General features: G+C 43.4%; 1 protein-coding gene across 2 annotated transcripts; it reads left to right on the plus strand.

Annotated features, from left to right (window-relative positions):
- Positions 1 to 554: 554 nt before the first annotated feature.
- Positions 555 to 24,691, plus strand: LOC147890225 (camphor resistance CrcB family protein). 2 transcript variants are annotated; one of them, XM_087391078.1, is made up of 6 exons: positions 555 to 1,623; positions 2,030 to 2,107; positions 23,060 to 23,155; positions 23,354 to 23,546; positions 23,649 to 24,055; positions 24,159 to 24,691. In XM_087391078.1, exons 1-6 carry the CDS (start codon positions 988 to 990, stop codon positions 24,381 to 24,383), a joined length of 1,635 nt encoding a protein of 544 aa, XP_087247204.1. In that variant the 5' UTR covers positions 555 to 987; the 3' UTR covers positions 24,384 to 24,691. The 2 variants fall into 2 exon arrangements, with proteins under 2 accessions (XP_087247204.1, XP_087247205.1); XM_087391079.1 differs by lacking the exon at positions 23,354 to 23,546 and having other exon boundaries at positions 23,618 to 24,055.
- Positions 24,692 to 25,042: the final 351 nt, after the last annotated feature.

Genomic DNA, 25,042 nt, shown 5'->3' on the forward strand with positions numbered 1-25,042 from the left:
TTAGGATAGGAAGCTCAGGTTGCGGGCAACGAAGAGGTGGGGGAGGGGGGGAGGCCAGGCGTCATGTGGTAACGGGGGAGGGGTTATATAGAGAAACCTTAAGATACTCCCAAATGTGGTGTGAAGGGTTGTCGTCAGAGTTGGCCTAATAGGAGAGACTATTGACACAAAAGATTTGTGTCTGGCACACGAAGGCTGCCCACTCCACGGCCAGCTCTCCTCCAGCAGCATGTGATTGGCCCATTCCATCTCTTCCAACTGCTACACTAATCACAAGTTGGTGACATAATCCGCAGCCTATGCTAGAAAACATGACGGCGGAACCGCCCACGAGCGGCGGCGACGCTCCAATTCTATTTCCATCGCTATGGGTGGGTGAGTGGTCGCGGGTGTGTCTCTAGGATGCTGATAAAGGGAGACTATGGTTTGAAACCCAGGGTTGTGTTTGGGGTAGGTGAGACTGTGTCTGCCACGTAGGAGAGGGAGGCGCCACGTTGGCATAATAAATACCCGCAATCAACAAAAGAGAGAGAGACGGAAAGAAAAGCGACGGAGTTTTTTGGCTGCAGCAGAGCTTTCGTTCAATCTTCTTCTTCTTCTTCTTCTTCGCAGACATCGATCTTCGTCTCCCAAAATCTGCTCTTTTCTGCAGTCTCCTCGTTGTTTTCGCCTTTCCCCTCTCATGCTTGTCAATTTCGGTTTTCCAGTTCAGAAATCCGTCCACCTTTCTGTTTTTGCTGCATCTGCGGCCCCTCCCGTTCCAGGTATCCGTTTCGCCGCCCCAGCCTTTCCCAGAAACCTACCGCAGAATGCTGCCCCCGTCGAGACCTCTCTTCTGGGAGTAACCATCCGCATTCCACATTGTTTTGGCTGCTCGGCAATGCTTAGTTTTGTTGCTCGCTGCGCACAGGCGTCGGCTGCTTCGTTTTTTGGGCTACACTGAACACAGGTCCTACCAGAAATCGTAGCTCTCGACAGCAGAGACTCATGTCTTCGGAAAGTCCCCTCCCCCAGTGGACGGAGAGATTTTCATCCTCATTCATGTCCAATACGGAGAACTATAATGCTGCACTTGCTGCAGCAGAGCAGGCGAAGGAAGAAGAGCTGATAGCAAGATCAGGCGATTCCGGTGTGGTGGATGATGAGCAAAAGCTGGATCCCTGGTCCTCCGGAGAGATGGCTTATATGGAAACGAAGTGGTTGGAACAAAGCCTCAGGCGTCGCTCCAGGGAACTGGAATCGCAAGCTCAATATGGCGGGGAACTAGAACGTGTACCAGGAGGAATCGCAGCAAGCCCTTGGCGTCGATCCCTGGATCGTGAGGGAACTAGTTCCGGAAGCTCTCGCACCAGGTCTTCGCATGGTGGTAGTGTAGACCTTCGGAGTCATGAATTGGCACCAATTACAGATACTACGGGTTCCACTGCAGGGGAGGTGTTCTCTGTTGGCATTGATGGGAATGAGTTGCACAGACCTCCTGATGCAACCTATGTTCTCTCCCCGCTCTCAGATTCTCCATTGATTGTAGATACCGCTCTCAATACGAGAATTTCGAATGTTCCTGAGCCATCAGACCGAACAGAATTGCCTCCAAGCCGAGTAGCTTCGGGAGATATTTATCTGGTTAGGTCTCTTCTAAAATGGATAAAAACGAGAAACCTGTTTGGTATTTTAGCGCTCCGTTGGGCATAGATTAGTTTTAGCTTGTCCATGTTAAAGCTAAAATACACTGTGCAACGTTATTCTCTGCTTCTGAATTACTTTCTGGTTTTATGAAGTAATCTCATTCGTGTTTGTCGCATAAGTGTCACTTTTCAACGTCCACAGGCAAAACCTATGTAGAGCCATGTTCAATGTTTGCCTCTTTGTTGAAGTTTCAGTTAGTTGTCACTTGGACAATTTTCAGTTGATTTAAATATCCTTTTGTTGTAATGGTGATGACTGTGTTTGGTCACAGCAATTATTGCTCTCATGTTGTTCCATATTGGGTGACCACGACTTACCCTTTGCATTTTTGTGTTTCTCCCAGGCGAAAAGACATAAATGCCAACGTTCACTTGAATATGCTTGTACTCTTGCTCATCTGGCATGCTTCAGTATCCTTGGGGTAGGTATGCAGCATGTGCTCTTGTATGGATCAGGACTTAGCAAAAGATGCATAGATGTATAACGTGTATGTATGCTAATTATGTATGTATAGAACATTAGAGTTTGTTCAAATTAAGCCAAGTCTGAAACACCTGAGGGAATGTTATATCCTTGAGAAACGTGGTATTTGGAAACGCGTGTAGGGCATGTAAATATTAATTGAGAGCGTTGCCCCTCTGAGGATCTTAATGGACACATCATTGTGGGTCCTATTTGTAGCCCACTTCGCACATATCTCATTTTTATGGAAACATTAAGAAGATTTTTGTCTATGGCTGAACAAATCTCAGCGTTCTAACATTGTGATGATCCCTAGTGGTACATTGCAGTATTGGCTTTCTTTTCGAATGCTTTTCTAGTTTAGAATATGTTTGCGGGAGACTAATCTCATTTTCATAAGCAATTGTAGCTTTGATGAAGAGAACACAAACGTTTTCTGAGTAGCCTTGTTTTGGAGTGCTATCACGAGGGAGTGTTTAGAGCTCTAGGAGCTACCAACATACTATGGTGTATTTTCAGGCGTTGATGACGTTAGTGGGGATGCCATAGTAGCTAGTCTTTACCATGAATGATGGGGTTTGCCTTTTAACTTCAAGGATTTGTAACAAGCGTTGTTAACACACTATGCATATACATTGAGCTTATAGCTAAGTTGTATAAATGAAGTGGAAGTGTATTTTGAAAAAAGGATTACTTAGGAGGAGGGAAAAACAGCATGTCAATATAGTATTGGGTTGCCGAATGTCCCCCTTGGCCCCCCACCTCCTCCCACTTCATAAGCATACGCACACACCTCCAACCCACACCCACACTCACCAAGTATTTTTATAGCACACAAGCTAAGTAAATCTACTAAGGAGATATTCAACAATGCCCCAGAGCGGGCAAATAAGACTTCTCACTAAGGAGACTCCACCAAGGCTAGGTTTGGTTCTCTTGAATTGATCTTCCCCTTGAGAGCTCAAAGGAGGGATGAGGAAGGGGGAGTGCTGTCTTTACAGGCTCCGAGCTCCTCCAATCTTTGCAAATATGACCTATAGGCTTTTAATGGCCATGCTTGGATCCGGACCTTCTATCTCTAGATTTGGAACTCATGTATTGCTGCCAAGTGGCATTGAGATTCGCATGTAGCAACCTTGTGTTGATAAGACGGGAACATCTAGAAATATCTTGGATTGGATATTTGATTGTTGTGCTTTGAACGATAAATGAGTATGAGCTACGCTTTGGCACTAATGGAATCTTGACAGCTTTCGTGAATCACAAACTTCTTCATTTATGCTATCTGACATGCACTAGGCTATTGGGCTTCATTTAGTGCTGACAAATCCGTCGCTTACAACATGGGCCATGTGTATGCCTAGTCTCCCACTTTATCTTTTTTTAACATAGTATGAGAGCCTTGAGGGATATTCATGAGTGTTGGGAGCTCGGATGCGAGAACCTTGGGAAAGGAGATCTAGTTCATTTTGTAGAAATTGACTTCTACGTCCGAAGGACAGGTGCCCTTGTGAGGAGGAGGGTGGCTTAGATTCGAGTAGGTGTGAAAATTCCTAGCTCTTTCAATTCCTTATCATGGCTCTAAGGTATCCAATTCCAAATTCAGGAGAAGCAGGCAAGCTTGATGGTTCAAATTACTCTTAGTGGAAAATGAAGGTCCGAAGTCATTTGGTGGTTCGAATGAGTTGGGAGATCACTATAGGAGTGGAGCTGATGTCATTGGTGGCCACTGCTGTGGTTGTGATACCGGAGGATCCTAGAGTGGTGAGAGATTTGGTTACTCATGATGAGGAGGCTTTGGAGATCCTTATGGCACTATTGCCAATTTAGTGCTCCTGAATATTTAACTTGTAGATATTGCTTTTGGTGCGTGGACCATCCTCAAAGACATGTACGAGGTGAACAACGATGCAATGATTCTCGACCTCAAGATTTTGTACAACAAATGGATGAGGACATCATTAAGATGAAGGCGGTGAGGTATCAACACTCAAGGGCTTGTTAGACAACAGATTCAGAAAGAATGGCTAGGCTCTTGCTTGTCATGCTCCCGAGAAAATACAAGAGCTTTGTCACGACCATGATTGCATCGGCACTAATAGCTTTCGAGCAGCTAGTGTCTTTGCATGTGCAGGAGGAAGCTTGGGAGAAGAAGTATGACAGATCCAATGGTAAGGCCTTTACCACTCAAGACTTCGAACGAACATGGAAAAGGGTATGCCTGGCGACGGCAAGCCCAAGAAGAATGACAAATCTAAGGATGACGGGAATGCTTTTGATGGTGAGAACAAGAAAAAGAGAAAGTACCAAAAGAGGTGCTTCTACTATGATATGCCAGGACACATTGCCAAGAACTACAGGAAGAAGAAGGCGGATCAGAGAAAAGAGTCCGGTCAGGGATCAGAAGAGACAAAGATGTCATCAAACGTGGTATTCAGTTAATAACTTTCCTTGTGAGGTCTCCCTGTGTTACTGAGGTAAAGTATGCAGACCTTGGTGTTTCAGGATGTATGTTTGATATTGAGAGGTGGTATGGAGAGGAGTCATCAACCTTTGTGAATGTGAAGGACAAAAGGACTGCTCGGATTCCTCTGAGTGTTTGGCTGGTATCATTTACACAAGGGAGGGCTCTTTGGAAGGACCTACGAATTTAGAATCAGATGGAAGTTGTGACATTGAAGGGGGCATTTTAGGACTACACAATGAAGCTAGTTGTGACTGCATGATTTGCTTTCAAAGCAAGCAGACAAGTAGGAGGATTTTCTAGTTTGTGCATTCATTTTTTATTCATTCAAGCAGCCTTAATAGCATGCTATGGGCAGAATCTGCTCTTTATGTTTCTCAGGTGATGAGAGATTGGAAGGTGTATGCCTTCCTGGAAGGCAGAAGGAGAAGTGTGCTTTTTCGAGGTCGGAAGTAGATTGCTGGAAGATGGACATGATGAACCTGTTGAAGCCTTGGTGGTGGAGACATGAACATCTACATGTGGAAAGAATGTGCTGAGTCCAGAAGAGTACGTGCTTGCTCCTTGGGAGCTCGTGGTCCAAGTGTTTTGGAGAGATGCCTGATTTTGGAGATATGGTGGATCAGCCACTGGGATCTCATTTCTCGAGATGGCCATTTGGATGCGGACCTTGCCAGAGGAAGGATAGGTTCAAACAGATCTTTAGAGTGTGATGCTTGGAAGACTTCATGTTGTTTGTGAGGGGGACAGCTGGATGATGTTTGGATCGGGTCTGCTCAGTATCACTGGCGTGCTCGTGTTTAAAGATGGTGGTGCCATAGACTCTCAAGATTGTACCTGTTTACCAGGATGGTTCTCTTGTGCAGGATGGACCTGGAGGAGCAAGAAAGAAAGAAAGAAAGAAAGAAAGAGCTGCTGGTTGAAAAACTAAGGAATGACGACGACTCCGAATTGTTCCAGGGGGCTTCTCCACAGGAGCCTATGGAGCATCTGCATCTACGAGTTGGGGTTGGCTCACGATGTGCTGATGAGAGGGGCTGGTGAAGTTTAAGTGGCCACCTCCCCATCTGTGAGCCCCCAAATGATAAGAACATGGGGAGGGTGGACTGGTATAGGCTAGGTGCCATGTGGGTAGTGAGTGAGCCTGCCACATGGGCAGGTCTAACAAGAAAACATGGGTAGCACACAGGCTGCCATGTGGGCAGCATTGAAGAAAACAAGGCTGGAACCAGCACCAAAGGACGGCAACAGTACCTGGTGCAATGCGGAGCTGTTTAGGTTGGATCCAATGCTGAGATCAGTACGGAATAAAGGCACCTTTGAGGGATCTCCAGGAGCAGGTCGAGGTGGAATTGCAGGTTGGAGCAGCATCCACAAGAGGCGTTTGGAGCAGATCTGGTCATGAGGCATCAGATCTAGTGGGCACTGTTTTGGTGCTGCAGGAGCTGATTGGGATGCACAGAACATGCCATGGATCTGCAGGCAGATGTATGGACAGTGGCACAGGTGTACGGACCTAGAGAAGATCTGCAGCAGAAGCAATTTGGCTGGAACAGACCGGCATACAAGCAGGGTGAGCAAGACTGCCTTCTAGGACAGGTTTGAGACAGGTAAAGGGCCTAGAAATGGCTTGGAACAGGTGCGATCTGAAGCAGGTCAGTGGCAGGCTGGCCTGGTCAGGCAGAAAATGGCTGCTGGAATTGGTCGAGCCAGTCTGGGTTGGCCAGTCCACAAACCAAGTCAGGTACAAGGGGTGGGGTCCCAGCCTGTAAGAGGTGCCCCTCCAGAGCTCTAGGCCTGTTTCTTTTTCAACCATAGCTCTAAAAGCTTTGAAATGCCCAAACACTTCACTTTTCTTTTTCATAAAATACACCCAAACTTTTTTGCTGTAGTCATCAATAAAAGTGACAAAATAATGACAACCTCCAATAGATGCAGCTTTAGTAGTCCAGAGTGGATTAATTCCAATGGCCTCTTACTCTCTTGAACATGTCTAGGAAATGGGTTCCTTGCTTGTTTTCCAAATTGACAAGCTTCACATAACTTATGCATTTCTGCAACCTTGAACTCAGGCAATCCTGCAACAGTATTTTGGGCCTGCATTGATTTAAGTCACTGTCTATAGAGTGATATCATTTTGTCATGTATGACTTCCAGCCCAATAACAGCATTATACTTATTCGAACACTTACGAGAGGGTTGTATAATCTAGACTTTTATGAGAAAGGGGCTGTTATTGAGGCAAATGCAGCAGCTGAATCAGTTATTGCAGATACTCACATCTGGCATGAGAGTTTAAACTATGGTAGTTTGGTGTAGATGCATTCACAGGATATGGTGGTTTGGTGTAGACCTTCCAAAAATGCGTGCACTTTCAAAGCATATTTCTGAGGGCTGCGTATTGGGGAAGATGCACAAGTTCTTCTGAAATTAGTTGCGGTTCTTTCCCGTAACAAAATAGATAGAAAAACAAGAAATCTTCTCGATAGAAATAATCAAAGGCAGAGTGAAAGCTCAAAGCTGAATTTAGAATCACTTATCCCATAGAGCTTCGCGACAGAGTGCGGGCCCCGGGGAAAGAGAATAGATAAGCACCACGTGCAACACTAGGGCCCAGAAATAAGGGCTGCACCCCCCCGAAGGTCTTTATAGCAATAGAAAATATTGAAGCTGAGTACAACTCTTCAATGAATTTGGGAGGCAGGTGTGAGAAAACAGAATGTGAATGAAGTGTGTGTACAAGATAGAGATAAGGGGTTTTGTCTAAGTGACAAAACCCTATTTAATCACTAATCGTAGTTAGAGATTAGACCATGGTTAGGGAAAAAACCTCTAAGAGGGAAAAGTGCCCCTAACTCACTTATTACATTACATTGGCCACTGCCTAGAATATATCAATAATTCTAACACCCCCCTGCAGTGCCAATGTGGTGTACAAGGTAGTGATCAATCACCAAAAGGAGATAAGTTTAGGGCAGTGCGAGATGCCTCTAACTTCTGATGTGGAAGTGCTTTGGTGAAGATGTCTGCAACATTGTCATGTGTTGACACATAGATCATACTGATCTCCCCTGCATGCAACTTCTCTCTGACATAATGATAATGAACCTCAATGTGCTTCGTGCGAGCATGAAACACAGGATTCTTTGCTAGTGCAATAGCACTCTGACTATTAGTGAGAATAGGAGAAGGACCCTCCAATATGAGACGAAGATCAACGAACAAACATCGCAGCCAAACACACTCAAGTGTCGCTGTGAAAGCCGCCCTATACTCAGCTTCACATGAGGAAGTAGCCACTGTAGATTGCTTCTTGCTCAGCCAATTACCCTTGGGCTTGAACTTGGAGAGCATGGCATGCTTGCCAGCCCGGGTTGCCATATTTCTGCATGTCTGCTCCTCCTGCAACAGAGATCCTACCAACTAGTAAAAAGAGAGAGGATTGCTGCCTCCCCTCAATGACAAATTCAGCGAGGTGTGAAAACCGAGATAGGACTCAGGAAGAGAGTTTAGAGTGGTGGTGATCATCTCTGAATCGGGAATGACTTCATCAATATTCAGCAACTGTTCCCTCAAGTCTTGAAGCTTTGTGAGGTGAGAATTCATGGAATCTCCCTCATCCATATGCGTATGGGAAAGCTCTCGCTTCATAAAGGAAACTTTGGCATCATTTCTTGCTGCAAACTTACTCTCTAGTATCTCCCAAGCTGACATAGATGTCTTGCATGACCGAATGTGAGGTACACAAGCTCTTTCAGTAATATCTCTTTCAGTGATGTCTTGCAGCCCCAATTTCTTGCGAGAAATTGCGTACAAAAGAGGGCAAATGATCTGAAAGCCCCAAATGTTGCACAAATTGCACTCTGCCTACAAAAGCTCCAAATTTCACTGCCAGATTGCAGTGCAATTGCAAAAAGCCCCAAAATTCTCCAAAACTTGCAGATCTACTGCAATGTCTGCTACATCTTCAAATGTGCTCCCAACAGCGAAGCCAAACAATGACTTATGCACAACTTAGCCTGCAAATGAACTCTGCCTGCAAATGATGGACACCGAACACCTTCAGCCTACAAAAAATCTTGCAAGTACAGAATTGTATGGAATGGTACGGACGTTTTGTACGGACAAAACTGGCGCAAAAGTACGAAACTGTACGGACGGCCGTACAAAGCTATATGGACGAATTCTGACGCACAGTATGGAAATGTACGGATGGCTGTACAAAATTGTACGGACTAAATCTGACACACAGTACTGAAATTCGTATGGATGAACTAGCGTTTTTTTTTTTTTTGCACGGGTGTACGGACGGGAGCATGCGTTGGCACGGAATGCGTACAGTTGTACGGATTGTACGGATGACAGGTCGCAATGAGGCTTTACGGACAAGCGAGAGCTAGAGGCAAGAGGCTGGGAGCAAGGAGCAGGTCCGGGAAGGAAGTGCTCTGACACCAAATGTGAGAAAACAGAATGGAAGCAAGAGTGAGCAAAGAGAGTGAGCTGAACGTAGTTCACTCTTGAATGTCAGCTGAACTAAAGTGAATGAAGTGTGTGTACAAGAAAGAGATAAGGGGTTTTGTCTAAGTGACAAAACCCTGTCTAATCACTAACCGTAGTTAGAGATTAGACCGTGGTTAGGGGGAAAAATCTCTAAGAGGGAAAAGTGCCCCTAACTCACTTATTACATTACATTGGCCACTGCCTAGAATATATTAATAATTCTAACAGTAGGGGGCCTTTCTTTTATAGACTAGGCCTAGCAAAAAGCTAGGGTGTGCTTTCTAAAAGCTACTTTTACATAAAAGCCAAGCTTTTTAGGCTTTCTTTTTATATATGGTGCTTTTGGTGCCTTTTTTATCTCGTGGGCCCTCCTTTTAGAGAGGCGTCCCCTTGTCCATGCTTTTAAGCCTCGTCGGACCCGCTTCTTGTGCTTTTTTGCCCACTCTTGGGTCCTTTGTGCACTCTCTTAGGTCATATGCATTGCACAAACAAGTTCCAACATTTTAACGAACCCATTAGAGGTTAGCGAAATGCATGCATTCCTAGTTCTTGGACTAATGCTAGTCCTTGCTGGGCGTTCCCCTAGTTCTCTTTTACCAATGCAAAGCAAAAGTAAAACAAAGCTTATTGTAGTTAACCAAAGTCAACTTTCTTGACCATCGTCAATGCAATAAAGATTCCTCTTTATGTCTTGGGAGAAGTACCAATTTGGTGACATCCCCATCAGTTGTCCTCAACTGAAAAGATTCTTGCTATAAAATTTGAGGATACCTCCTGTCTTGACATCAATTGCCTAATAATTTTGGTACTTGGCAAGATACCTGTAGATAAACTTGCCTCTTGGTGCTTCTTCTTTGTGCGATACGCAATCTGTTTGCTAGAGGATCTCCTCCATCTCTTCCATCTAAAGTGGATCTTGGAATCTGGTAACTTTTGATTATTGACTTAAATCGTTCTTGTGGCATTCTCTACTCCTTTTGGCCGACTGGTCTTCTAGGGTACTAGGTAGCCACACCCACCTCTTTCTGTATCTAAAAAACTTGCTTTCTGTATGGAGATTCTTGCTTTTCTTTGGCATTTGCTGCTCTTTAAGAGCATTGGGCAGCCATAGGCCATTCTTTTTCTTGGCGTTTCCTGCTCTTCAAGAGCACTGGGCAGCCGTAGGCCTTTCTTTGTAGTTTTGGTATTGATCATCCCAACTAGACATTTTCCATGCTTGCTATGTTGCTATGACCAACCCACGTGAGTCCTTTTGATTTAGTGCCTTCTTGATCATATTAATATTCTTGATCCAAATTCCTTGGAATGATAAAGCTCTTGACATCTCTGTTTCTAAGAAGCAACACACTGTCTGTAGATACACTCAGAGAAGTTTCCCATCCGGTACTTATATGTCCTTTCTTGGCAAATCCATGCCTCTTTCACTTGGAGTTGACTGCTTCTTCTTTGACTTTCACAAGCCGGACTAGAGATAGTTCTGAAATCATTACTTCTTCCAAGGGCTCTGTATTCCCTTCAACTTCTTTGGCTGCAACTCCATCTTTAAATCCGAATCAAAAGGAAGCCATAAATTGCATGGCCAATATTTGGGCATATCATACTCGTTGACTTCTCATCCATGAGAGGTGTCTTTCTTGAAAAAAAAGTCCACTTCTCTCCTTGTATTGCACAAGGGTTAGGTCTTCAAATAAACATAAGGCAAATTTTATCAACATGAAATAGGCACTTAGCCTTGTATATTTCTCGGAGCCTTTCTTTGACTTCTTTTCTTGAGAGACCCCTCGAGTCTTCTCTCATGGAGTGATTTACAGATATGCTGATACTGTTTCCAAGTAGTGTGAACCTCTTCTTGGAATGGCGTCAGAAAGAACTATTTTGAAATAGATTCCATTCACTACACAAGTGCTCCCAATTCTCAATGGTCTATATGTAAATTCTAATATGGTCAAATATAGTTCCCCGTTTACTTACATATGCTCGAAGCATATCCTCAAGGACCTGATTGACTCTTTCAGTTTGACCACACTCTGTGGATGATCTGCAGTGCTCATATTCAAAGAATTTTCAATCTCATAAACACAGCCCTCAAAAAATGGATGTTAAATTTGCTATCCTGGTCACTAACAATACCGGTTGGTAGCCCATACAATTTATGAATCTGCTCCACAAATGGCTTGTCTTAACCTCTTCATTGGTTGGAATAAAGTGAGTCATCTTGGTTAATCGATCCACAATTACCCACACAGAGTTAAGCCCTCTCTGTGTCCTAGGTAATTCAATAATAAAATCCATGGAGATGCTTTTCCATTTGCCAGATGGAATCTCCAATGCTTGTAGGGGACTCTCCTACTACTTTTTGGTTCCCATCACCAAGGGGTAGGGATCATTTCCAATGCCCATTGTGGTTCAAATGTTTTAGGAAACCATAGAATTGAATTCATGTTAGCCTTTTTCATAGACATAATCTACCAATGAAACTAGTTCCAGCCCTTGGAAACAAAGACTTTCTGGTAGCAAGATGGGAGATCGAGCATTGACATTGTTGACTCTCGTGTTTGGTGAGAGCATTGCGGTCCTCCTAGCACGTGGACTATCATGACAAAAAAAGAATTTGATGCCTGATGTCATAATTATTCGGGACACATACTCTACCCTTGTAGAGCAGGTAGCCATTCTCAAGGGTATATTTTTTCCACTTAAGGACTCCAAGAAATCATTATGGAATTGAGTAAAATTCAATTGACTAATAATTGGCAATCGGCTTAGGGAGTGTGCTACCACATTGAACTTCCCCTTCCGATATGTCAATATTAAACTCTTGCGTTATATCAGCCCATCTAGCTTTTCTTCCTTTAAGCTCTAGCTGATTGCAAATCCACTTAATGCTTTCTTGATTAGAAGTGATCTCGAATTTTGCTCCATACAAATAGTGCCTCCATTTCTTCAAAGCATAAACTATAGCATACAGTTCCTTCACATATGCCGAGTAATTCCGTTGGGCACGATCTAACTTATTGCTTTCAAAAGCCATTGGTCAACCCTTTTGTAAAAGTACTTGTTGGGGTTAAGGCCGTGTGCCACCTCATGTACACTTTATGTTACAGTTATAGTGTGAACACGGTTCACTCCGAACCGGTTCCACCCAAGTGTCTATCCTAATATATTCTTGAGGGTTGTGGTGTGCCCTCACTTCTTGATTCACACCCACCACTCTTGTGGTCTTGGTCTTGCTCTCTTCCACTCGCTTCTTGATTCTTCAACTGGTATCAGAGCTTTGGCTCATCATCTCCATCCCGCGTCCTCACCCTCAGCCCAGAAGTTTCCCGTTTGCTTCCCGTATCAGAACTTCCTCGATTGTCGTGCATGCTGTACGGACCTTGACGGGCGAACTTCCTCGATCGTCGTGCACACTGTACGGGCGGTACAAGTGCAGGCACAATTTTGGAAGAGATTTGGGCACTTTTAGAGTTTTTTTTTACTGTTTTTTTACAGTTTTGGAGAGTGGACAACATTGCATTTAGTCACAGCACGTGACTTTGAGGCTCTCTGTGCCTTAGGTGTATTTATTTGCTTCTATTTGGGGTTATCATCATGTCTTCAAGCAACGAAGGCAACTATTGGAACATCGAGAAGTTGGAGGGGAATGCAAATTTCTCTTATTGGAAGAAGCAAATATACAATGTGTTGGTCCAGAAAGATCAAAATACGCCTATCAAGTATAAAGGGATCAAGCCCGATGAAGTTAGTGCCTTTCAGTGGGAAACCATGAATGAGAAGGCCAAGAGTACCATTCTTTTGACCATCTCTAAGAAGATCTACTTCAATGTAGAGAATGAAGCCACCGCTTACAGCATATGGCAAAAACTTGAGTCCCTTTTCAAGAGTCAGAGTGCAGCTAGTAAAGTGTTTTGGTTGAAGAGGCTCATGAAACTAAGCATGAAAGAGGGGACAGCCCTCTCACTTCACCTCAATGAGTTTCACTCTATATTCAGCCAACTCACAAATCAGAAAATGAATTTTGATGATGAGGTGAAGGCCATTTTTCTCTTGAGTACCCTCCCTGACAGTTGGGATACTTTTGCTACAGCCATAAGCAATTCAGCCCGTGCCTTCACAGGATTGTCATGCCAAGATGTGGAGAGTGCTCTTCTGCAGGAAGAGGTGAGGTGTAAGAATAGCAGTGAAAATAAGAATGCAAGTGCATTGGCTGTGGGCAGAGGTAGGCAGCAAAATAGAGGGGAAAATCAAAATAAAGGGAAATCTCGCAGTAAGTCCCGTCCTAGGAAGGACCTTGAATGCCACTATTGCCATAAGAAGGGGCATATCAAAAGGGACTGTTTTCAGCTGAAAAACAAAGGCAAGGATAAGGAAAGGAAAGAAGAGGACAAAGATGCTAAACTTGAGGAGCTCGATGCAGTGATTAGCAGTGATGAAGATAATGACGATGTCATACTTGTTGCCTCCTCTGGTGATAGTTCTTTTCTTGTGGCCAATGATGGCTCGTATGCACAGGATTGGCTATTAGACTCAGGTGCATCCTATCATGTTACTCCTCATGAGCAGTGGTTTGCTTCGTATGATGCAGGGAAGAAAGGATGCGTGAAACTTGGGAATGATTATGCCTGTGACGTTGTTGGCATTGGGGATGTGCATCTAAAATTCCCAAATGGTTCTGAATTTGTATTGCACAATGTGAGACATGTGCCACAGCTCAGGAAGAGCTTGATATCCACTGGGCAGCTTGATGATGCATGGTATCTCACCCAATTTGGTCATTCTATGTGGAAGGTGCTTAAGGGAAATATGGTTGTGGCCAAGGGCTGCAAATCAGGCACCTTGTATCCATTGTATGTTGAGGGTGTTGATGCTAATGTAATCCATGTGACCGAGCAGCCACACACTTCATTGTGGCATAGCCGGTTGGGCCATATGAGCCAGAAAGGAATGAAAGTATTGTCTTCTTTGGGTTACTTGCCGAGACTTAATTTTTCTGATTTTTCAGCATGTGATCATTGTATTTATGGCAAACATAAGCAATCAGCCCATAAAAAGGCTGGAAATGTTAGGCAAGAAGTCCTAACTTCGGTACATACAGATGTATGTGAAATGCCCAACCTTTCTTTGGGCGGTGCCAAGTATTTTGTCACTTTTATTGATGATGCATCCAGGAAGATATGGGTCTATCCCATTAAGCATAAGAGTGATGTGTTCAAAGTCTTCAAGACTTGGTTGGCACTTGTTGAGAATTAGACAAGAAAGAAGCTTAAATGCCTCAGGTCTGATAATGGAGGGGAATACCTCTCAAGGGAATTTACTATATTTTGTGAGGAGAAGGGGATAAAGAGGGAGTTGCCCGCTCCCTACAATCCTCCACAAAATGGCGTGGCTGAAAGGGCAAATAGGACCATTCAAGAGAGGACTCTTAGCATGCTCTCACAAGCAGGATTGACCCATGGTTTTTGGGCAGAAGCTGTTAAGACAGCAGTACATCTCATCAATAGGTCATCTAACAGGGCCTTGGATTTGAAGGTACCTGAGGAGGTGTGGTCAGGAAAGCCACCCTCTTACAAACATCTCAGGGTGTTTGGCTGCCAGGCCTTTATGCATGTCAGAAGGGAAATACGCAGCAAATTAGACCCAAAGTCACGCAAGTGTATCTTTCTTGGGTATGGTGACAATGGAGAGATGGGTTACAGGTTGTGGGACCCTGAATCTCACAAGATTGTGAGGAGCAATGATGTGATTTTTCAAGAAGATACGATGCAAAAACAGTCTATCAATACCATTGGAGTGAGAAGAGTCATTTTTTGAGCAGGGAGGACCTCTAGGACAACCACAAAATGCCAATCAAAACGCTGTCCAAAATGGTCAAAATCAGCAGCCACCTCCGGCTTTTAATGCTCCATATTATCCTCCACAGGAAGAGCCACAAATGCAGCCTGAAATTCAGCAAGATATGCTTCCAGAGCAGGCTGTACCGCCCCAAAATATGCAGGAACAGCAAGCAAATCAGCCACCTAATCAAGATGGTTGGGTTAGGCGGAGCACCAGGGTGTCCCAGATGCCTGACAGGTTTGTTCCAGGGGTGAATGCACTTGATGATTACATCATTGTGACAGATTGTGGTGAACCCTCGTGCTTTAAAGAAGCCATAAAGAGGGAGGACGCAAAGAATTGGCAGAAAGCCATGGTTTCAGAGATGCAATCTCTTGAGAAGAATCAGACATGGACTCTAGTGTAGTTGCGTGCATGCCAGAAAGTCCTACCATGCAAGTGGGTTTATAGGTTGAAGATCACTCCAGGGGATGCTAAGCCCAAGTACAAAGCAAGATTAGTTGCTAAGGGGTTCAAGCAGGAAAAGGGAGTTGATTTTGATGAAATCTTTTCTCCTGTAGTCAAGATGACTACATTGAGGACTGTTTTAGCTTTGGTTGCTTGTCAGGACATGGATCTTGTCCAAATGGACGTGAAGACGGCTTTCCTTCATGGAGACCTTCACGAGGATATTTATATGCAGCAACCAGAGGGATATCAAGTCAAGGGGAAAGAAGGGCTTGTATGCAAATTGCAGAAGAGTCTTTATGGGCTCAAGCAGGCACCTAGAGAGTGGTATCACAAGTTTGATGCTTTCATGAAAGCACAAGGATTCAGATGGTCTGATCATGATCATTGTCTCTACACTAAGATGGCAAGAGACGGTAGTCTTCTTATACTCATTCTTTATGTGGATGATATGCTTATTGCTGGGAAGTCATCTATTGAAATGAATGCTTTGAAGGTAGGACTGCACAAAACCTTCGTATGAAGGATCTTGGTGATGCAAATCACATTCTTGGTATGCGGATTGTGAGGAACAAGTCAAAGGGTTTACTCTATCTTTCACAAAAAGAGTACATTGGCAAAGTCCTGGAGAGGTTCAATATGGAGAAGGGGAAGGCTTTGAGCACACCCTTGCCACCATATTTGAAACTCAGCCAAAAGGACAGCCCTCAGTTAGATAATGAAAGGGCTCAGATGGCCAAGGTTCCTTATGCTTTTGCATGTGGCAGTCTGATGTATGCCATGGTTGCTACTAGACCAGATATTGCTTTTGCAGTGGGAGTGGTCAGTAGGTATATGGCTAACCCCGGTAAGAGGCATTGGGAGGCAATTAAGGGTATATTGAGATACCTTAAGGGGTATCAAGATGTGTGCATATGCTTTGGCAAGCAAGATGCAGAAGTGCATGGATACACAGATTCAGATTATGCAGGGCATGCAGACAACCGTAAGTCCACCACGGGCTACATGTTTACTTTCACAGGTGGTGCTATTTCATGGATATCCAGGTTACAGAGATGCACAACATTTTCTACCACGGAGGCAGAGTATATTGCAGCCACTAAGGCTTGCAAGGAGGCCATATGGCTTTCACGTCTGGTGGGAGACTTGGGTTTTTCAGGGGATATTCCTTCTTTGCATTGTGATAGCCAGAGTGCTATTATGTTGGCAAAGAATCCGGTCTTTCATCAGAAGACCAAGCACATTGATGTTAAGTACCACTTTATTCATGAGGTATTGGATGACAAGTTGTTAGAACTTGTCAAAATCCATACTGATGATAACCTTGCAGATCTTTTTACCAAGATCTTGCCAGTAGAGCGGTTTGCACATTGCAGGGCACTGATGGGTGTTGGATAGGCCTTGTCTCATGTTTTGGCCTTGTACATTTTATATGTGCTTGCTGTAATTTCTGATTTTTTTTTGAGGCACATTGCCTTCAGGTGGGAGGTTGTTGGGCTTAAGGCCCTGTGCCACCTCATGTACACTTTATGTTACAGTCACTCTGAACCGGTTCCACCCAAGTGTCTATTTTAATATATTCTTGAGGGTTGTGGTGTGCCCTCACTTCTTGATTCACACCCACCACTCTTGTGGTCTTGGTCTTGCTCTCTTCCACTCGCTTCTTGATTCTTCAGTACTGCCCCAACATCAAAATCACTGGCGTCTATTTCAACCACGAATGGTTCATTGGGATCCACTGCCTTTAAGACAGGAGTAGATGCTATAGTTGTCTATTTTAGTAAAATATTTTGCTTCTTGCAATTGGTCAAAGAGCTCATTGATGCGGGACATAGGATCACAATTTTTTATTGTGATTTTATTTAACTAATGAAAAGTTTAAGAAATTGTGTGTGGCACTATCATCGATCATAATTCTAACCTTTTGCCCCTTAATTTTTCCATGCATCCTCAGTAAATCATGAGGACCACAAGTGGGCTGCTACATTGCCGATGATAGGCAACACATGTAGGTGCTATCCTCATGATAAACCTCTATCTTGGTGTACTTTTCAGTGTCTTTAAGCAGTACTGTGTATACTTGTTTTGGTGGAGGTTTATTTGCGGCTTTAGCTCCCGTGTGTTTGTTTCTAGGTAGTTCCAAGTAGCGTGATCTTTGCCTGAACATTTGAAGCAAAGATTCTCATGCTTGGCCTTTTCATAATCCTCTTTTGTGTTTAAGGTTTTTTAGGCGGTGCCTAAGAAACCTCCTTGAAGTGCCCCTTCCTTTTAAGATTGGAAAATTTATCAAACTTAAGAATTTGTTCCATAGTTTCAGCTTTTGATTACCTCGTAGTGTTGTCATATATTTGGGCATATTTAATAGCTTCCTCAAAGGACTTGGGCGAATTTCTTCTCACCTCAACCTTGTAGGTGTCTTTTAGACCTTTCACGAAACCCCTTATCTTTTGAAATTCGTTGATTCCCTTGAACTTAAGGATTGCCTCCCCAAAGTTCACTATGTATTGGACTAAAGTGTTCTTATTGATGCTACAATTGTTCCAAGCTTCCCAAGCCCTCTCTAGCTTAAGAAAGCTTGTTCAAATTCAGTCCGATACCTAGGAATCCTATCATTTTCTTTGAGGCTCATCTACCGTTTATTAGCCTTATTTCAAAGGGAAAGACTTGCTTCCACGACTTGATTTTCACGAGGGATGTTACTGAGTCGATGACGTCTTGGCATTTTGGCAAGAACGTATTTAGTGTGTCCTTGTTTCATTCTTTCTCTTCTGTATTGAAAATTGATGGTTTTGAGTCCTTACGAACGTTAGAGATTGCTGTAAGTTGTAAGGTAGATCTTTCAACTTGATTGGGAGGAGTTGGTGAATTTGCCATGGGAGTAACTGATTGAGAATCGGATAACTTGGATATGGCTGCAGTTAGGGTCTTCAATGTATCGTTAAGTGACTCTAATTGTTTTTCCATATTTTTTGTTCGGTTTTTTAGTTTGATGAATTCTGACTACGGAATTTCGTAAGGGCTATTTCAGCATGGTCTAAGCTAATTTAGTGTCCTAAAGCTATTGCAGCATGCACTGCGATAGTAATTTAGCATGCGCTAGGATACAGCTAAACCAGCGTGTCTCCTCCATACTGTATCATTGATGGATTTTTCATGGATTTCAAATCTTGCATGGCTTTTGTGCAGGATTTGTGGTCCTAGGGGAGTACGTCTGTATTCTCCTTTTCCATAATACCCTCATGGGTTTCCGTATGAGTTTCCTCTTTGACTATAGCCTTTCCTTTTCTCGACCATTCCTTGCTCTCCCTATTCATTTCATCTCCTTCTGGACTTGTCATTTTGAATGAAAATTTCCAGAAAGTGTAAAGCAAAAAGCCTTATAACAAAGAGAAAAATGCAATGCCCACGTCCTTGGTATTTGCTCGTCCAGATCTTGGAAATTTGTGTTAGAATTTATCTCGCTCTTTGCTTTGCAATCATGGCTTTCGATCTCGCTCTTTTGCTCTCAATCTCCAAAGTTGCTTTCGCTTTCTAGTCCTCTGCTTTGAAATAGGTGAGGCTAGAGTCCTTTGCTTACTTGTACAAAGGAAAAAAAGAGAGAGTAAAACGTGGGGGAGAGGGAGGAAGAAGAGGCCTAGAAGGTGGTTTTTTCAAGTTCTTGGTGATGTAATGGCATTAGGGAAGGAGAGGAGAAAAAAGGGGATATGGTTACGTGGCTTTTTTCCAAGGTCTTAGAACCTTCGTGACGTGGTAGCTTTTGCTTGTGACTTTTGTGTGTATGCAGGTCATCACATTGCCATTCTTCTTCTCTGTCGCTTATATGCTCTTTGTACAGCTTTCCAGCTATAGGTGAAGACCACTTGTGATATTGGCTTGTGCAGAATCCTCTCTTGTGGTAATCCACAAGAACCTCGTGCTCATCCCGTCGCAATTCACATAACAGCGTACGTAGAGATGCAATCCAGAGATGTACTAGAAGGAGAATCGACCACCCCAGCAAAGTGTTAAACACAATTATCTACAATTTCTTGGAAGGCAGCTTTCCGAAGACTCCTGCAATTTACTATCAGGCTAAAAAACTACATTAGAAATGCCGAGTAGATGCTTGATCGGTCGCCGAGACACCATCTCAAAGTAGGTCACATGTTTCCAAAGAACGCCATCTCTTAAGATCAGCTATCCAAAATCGCTTGCTCGTATGTATCTTGAAAAGTTTATCCCTGTTAGTGATTCTAGCAGGGGGTAGGCAGGTTGTGTAAGAGAATGCTCGCTGTAGCAAACTAATGCAACAGAATGATCTCTCACACTCATTCTGATTTAAAGAATGAACCCACAATCGGAGTCATGCAGAAGATAGAACAACATGGTGGTTGAATCTCTGCGGCTTGCCTATGGCAGCTCCCTTCGCAACAGCAAAGTCTTTCGAGTGTGCCCTCGCAACAACAACAGACAAAACTAGTTGTCTCCTTTACCGCATCACAACTTCGGTGCTCCCATTGCTTCATATCTAGTACTAGATTGTCCCGCTCATAGTAGAAAGTGCAAGGGTGATGAAGGCGGGCTGCGTCCAAACTTCCAGAGCAGCACAAAACTGCGCCACCACCCCCATTCCAGGCTCTGATACCAAAACACCACATCAAAGAGGGCTCTAGGTCTTCATTCCACCCAGCCACGAATCCTAGTGCTCTCTCTTACCGACTTTTGTCTCATAGTATTTCTTTCTTGGTCTCCTCACTTCAGGCCTCTTTTCCTCATGGAGCTTTTTCTGGAATTCTCCCCCATACCCAATGCTTGCCACGTGGAACAACACAGTGGTGCCATGTGTCCCCCAAGGGACCCTTCCAATAGGCTTCTCTTTGCACCTCCTCACTAATGCTTGAACCTAGGGATGACCCTAGACCCAAACACTAGTAGGTCCCACCTATGCAAGCATTGTCACAACCCTCTGGTTGTCCACCTCACCCTAACCAAGCTGCAAGGCCCCACTATTATGGTTGATGTAACAAGATAGCTCTGTCCTCAGCCTTAGCTTCCACATCAATACCACCAGTGATGTCGGGGCCAGAGACAACTTTGGCATTGCCCTCCTAGCCCGACCAACACCGTACCACTCTACACTCCCTTGCAATATGCCTATCACAAGAAGGCATTTTGACGCCCTAAGAAATAAAGAGTGAATAATTTTGACTTCGATCAAAGAATGTTGACTTTGGTCAACAAGAAAAAAGTTGTTTATGTGCAAGCTAAGACACTCCAGAGGGCAAGCTTTAGTCCAGAGAACTATAATGCATGCATTAGCTAACTTTTTCATGGGTTAAAGTGTGTTGGATATTGTGGGAAGACCTTGGAGAGTGCAAAAAGACCCTTGTTTCAGGTCCCACAAGAGAAAAGCAGATATGGAGGGCCCAATTTTGGGAAGAAAGCACGTGGCAAGGGGGCGAGCAGCTTAAAAGAGGGTCCATAGGGCTGAAAGCAAGGAAATTGCCTTTTTGAGAAGAAAGCTATTGCTTTCTAGAGAAAAGCACATATTTTTGGCAAGAAAAGCAGGCCTAGCTTTTAGAAAGCGCATGCTTTGTAGCTGGCTGGCCTAATTGTCTGGAATCATGCCATTTCATGGCTCCTTCTTATTCAAAGATGGAGTTGCAGCTAAAGAAGCGGCGGGGGACACAAAGCCCTTGGAAGAGAAAGCTAGTTTTACTCTAGATAGTTTGACTAAGGAAGCAAAGTGTTTTTCCGGTAAGGAAAAAGAGGGGCATGTGACTGCGCTCCAAGGAGTAGGAAAGTCATGATTGGCCAAAGCCTTGGGGCCGAAGAAAAAAGAAGGGCATGTGCCTGCCCTGTGCTCCGAGGAGCAAGAAAAGTCACACAAAGGGCAAGGATTTGCCAAGAAAAAGAAGGGCAGGGATTTGGAAGAAAAAGAAGGGCATGGATTTGCCAAGAAAGAAGGACCCAGAGGCAAAGGCTACCAACAAGTACCTTGTCAAGTTTAACAACTACTCGGCCCTAGATGCCAAGTAAGTGGATGAGGAGTTTTCCTCAGAGAATATCCACAAGTTTTGCAGCCATACCAAGAAGCTCTTTAGTCAAGGAGAATTGAAAAAGGAGCTGAGGAGATGTCACGAGAAGGTATTTTCACGCCCCAAGAAACAAATAGAAAATAATTCTGATGTCGGTCAAAGAATGTTGACTTTGTTCAACAAAAGAAAAGTTGTTTTTGTGCACCCCAGAGGACTAGGATTAGATAAACTGTGTTGGATATCTTGGAGAGAGTAAAAAGGCCCTTGTTAAAGGAAAAGGCACAAAAAGCAAGTCCCACAAGAGAAAAGCAGATATGGATTGCCCAAATTTGGGAAGAAAGCACCTGGCAAGGGGGCAAGCAGCTTAAAAGAGGGCCCATAGGGCTGAAAGCAAGGAAATTGCCTTTTTGAAAAGAAAGCTATTGCTTTCTAAAGAAAAACACCTAATTTTGGCAAGAAAAGCAGGCCTAGCTTTTGGAAAGTGCATGCTTTCTAGTTGGCTGGCATAGTCTATAAAATAAGGGCCTCTAGGACCTAGTTGTATCAGCTTCGTGAACCAGTTGTAAAGAGTTTTGTATTGCAATAAAGACCTTCGGGGGGTCCAACCCTTGTTTTTGGGCCCAAGTGTGGCGTTGTTATATAGGTTTAAGTGGCGTCTTGTTATATAGGTTTAAGCCTTGTACACTGCCGGAATCCCCCTTGGCTTGACCCCTCCGCCAGCTTTTAAAGGGTCATCGCAAGAAGAATGCCACACCATAGTTTCCATCCTGTTCTTGGGCTCATACAGTTTTATGTATTGGTTTTTATGGGATTGTGTTGTATTTGTCTTGGGTGTTGATGCCCGCTTAGAGACTCCACCCTCTCAGCTCATTGTATTAGGTTCTTTCAGTCTCATAGACTCTTTAGTCTTTTGAAGACTTTTCTTTGTTTGTTTCTTTCTTTGTACCCCCCCCCCTCTCTCTCTCTCTCTCTCTCTCTCTCGTCTCTCTCCATCTTCATCCTTTCTCTTTCTCTTCTTCTGCTAGTTCTACCCCTTCTCTAAGTCTGCCCGGACCCCCTTTTCTACACTTCTAAATAAAACCTTGCAGTTTTATGTTTTGTTTTGCTATGTTATATTTGAAGACACAAGAGAATAGGCAAGTTCCCATACCCTATTTTTGTTTCAATATCTTAAAAGAGCTTCTCTTTGCTTCCAGTAGCCATCATGTTGTCCACACATAATAGGAGCACAACAATCTCTTTTCTTTTTTTGGTGGGAGATGCACACTACAATTGGAGGAGATTATAGCAAATTATATTGAGGCACGGCATGCGTCTGTACATTTATACCAAGCTTGGGGTACTTGTTTTAACGGTTATCATACCTTCTTTAATGCCTGCACGTAGTGTTTTGTCCTTTTCACTATTTTCCACCAAAATAAAGTCTACATGATTTTGTGCGATTTTGCAATTATCTGAGTTAATTTTAGAAAACGATTCAACATTTATGGGGAGGCTGCGTCATTTTTTCCAGTGTTTTATTCAGGATTAAAACGCTGAATCCTCTTTTCCTTGGGAAGTAGATGGGATTTCGAACTGTGCACATGCACTTGACTTTAAGATCCATTCTTCAAAAGAGACCGCTGAGGTAATTTATTTGTTGCTTCAGGTGTTGATAAGATATTTTTTGGATGTGCTATTTGGTGATCATTTGGGAGTAACTCGCGAGGGAACTGCTCTTTACAGAGACCTTCCTCCTAACATGGTGAGCATCTTATGCCTTCTTTGCCTCCTTGCCTGTGAAAATAAGTATGCTTTATCCCTTCAAATGTGTGGTATTAATTTATCATGGAGTTTTTATGAGCATTAGCTGATTTGTGATCAGGGAAAGAAAACTAGAAGAACTGGTTTTCAGGATTTGTTTATTTATATGTTTAATCTTATCTTTTGGATGATGTGGCAGGTTGGCTCTTTTTTTATGGGATGGGTAGGAATTGTATTCAAGAGAGATATATCACTGTTCTCAGAGCCTTTGGCAGTTGGGCTTTCCACAGGACTTATGGGAAGCATAACTACGTTTGCATCATGGAATCAGAAAATGGTCTATCTTTTTACCACTGGTCATGTGGTGCCTGCCCTTGCAGGCTTCCTTATTGGTAAATCTCTCATATGTCTCAAGCCCTTGTTGAGCATCCTATCTCAGAATCGTAAATTTTAGTTTCTGGAGTTCATCTTAAGATGGAGTTTTGCAATGACAGGCATGGAAATAGCTCAGATGTCTCTTCTTACTGGAGTGGATACTGGAAAAGCTTTGAAGCATGTAATTGCAAAATTTCAGCAGGATAGAGTAAAGAAGGGTTTGAAAGCATTTTCCAGGCCATCATTGGATAACTTTCATCGACGCATGGTGAGCTTTGCAATATTTTCTTCTATCAGTATTTTCCTATGGGTAGCGGCTGTTGTCTTGCTGGTAAAGAGTGAGAGACAAAGGGTGCTTTGGCTGGCATGCATTGTGGCACCCCCTGGTGTCTGGGCAAGATGGCATCTTGCCCGTTTCAATGGACAAGGATTGAGATCACACCTGAAATGGTTGCCACTTGGCACACTATTGGCCAACCTCTTAGCTGCTAGTCTGGAGGCAGTCCTTGGATTTGTACAGTACATGGTAATGTATAGAATATGATTCGTTGTTCCCAGTTTTAAAAAAATTGCTATGTGCTGTACAATTTAATTGTGACAAGGATGGGTGTCTTTCTTGTGGCTTTCAGGTGTCTGATGATAATATACCACTGCTCGTCGAGGGTCTTCAGCTAGGTTTTCTCGGCTGCCTTAGCACAGTGTCAACTTTTGTAGCTGAAGTTTATACAATGCATGCAGGCCCCATGAAGCTCAAAGCTTATAGTTATACCATTTTGACCTTGGTGCTCGCCTTAATTTTAGGAATCTTATTCTTTTCATGCCCTGCCTGGGCCAAGGGCTATGTTAAGTGGTAGGCTTATTGTTGTATTTTTTAATCATTTTATGTAATCAGAGTTGAAAGCAAAATGGTCTTGTTTTGGAGAATTTCTGCTGCTGGCAGAGCTTACCTTGGTTTCGGTGACCTATTTGTAAGCTGAAAGTACACAGCTTTTAAACAGAGCTCTTGTATTTTGCTTGCTTTTATTACAAGGGTGCAGTAGGAACAGATGCACTCGCAATTAGTAGGAGCATCCTCATGAAGTTGCAATAGGGTTGGTAACGAAAGCATTATTCCATATGTTGCAGGGAATAGGTAATCTTTGCAGTGGGTGTTTGCGCGTCATAAGGGTCGCAGTAGGTCTGCCTCTAGTGATTAGGGCTTCCAAATTCGCTTTGTTTGCATCTTCTATGTTTATTATTGGTTGCAATCAAGTTTGGTGGTTTATCTTTTGCAGTCAAGTTTTGGTTAATTTCTTAGTATGGTTACCCTTTTTAGGTGTTTTGGTTAATTTCTTAGTATGGTTACCCTTTTTAGGTGTTTGATGTCTAGATTTGGTCTCATCCTTCTCAAGTATTGAGGTGATCGATATGAGTTAGTTTTCCTTTTTTTAATGTGTGTTACCCTCTTTAATTGATTTTAATTTTTACATGTTTTTAAATTGTTAGTAGCTTTGTAATAGAATTTTGTATCTCT

This window comes from Dipteris shenzhenensis, chromosome 19 (genome assembly GCF_047967505.1).
Source record: "Dipteris shenzhenensis isolate YYH24624 ecotype China chromosome 19, Dip_SZ_1.0, whole genome shotgun sequence".
NCBI lineage: Eukaryota > Viridiplantae > Streptophyta > Polypodiopsida > Gleicheniales > Dipteridaceae > Dipteris > Dipteris shenzhenensis.

Excerpts from the sequence above, each read along its gene's own strand:
- LOC147890225 (XM_087391078.1), top strand. The coding sequence starts at position 988 with ATGTCTTCGGAAAGTCCCCTCCCCCAGTGGACGGAGAGATTTTCATCC. Across the intron at positions 1,624-2,029 it reads CTTCGGGAGATATTTATCTG|GCGAAAAGACATAAATGCCA; the intron begins GTTAGGTCTCTT and ends TGTTTCTCCCAG. Across the intron at positions 23,156-23,353 it reads GAGACCTTCCTCCTAACATG|GTTGGCTCTTTTTTTATGGG; the intron begins GTGAGCATCTTA and ends ATGATGTGGCAG.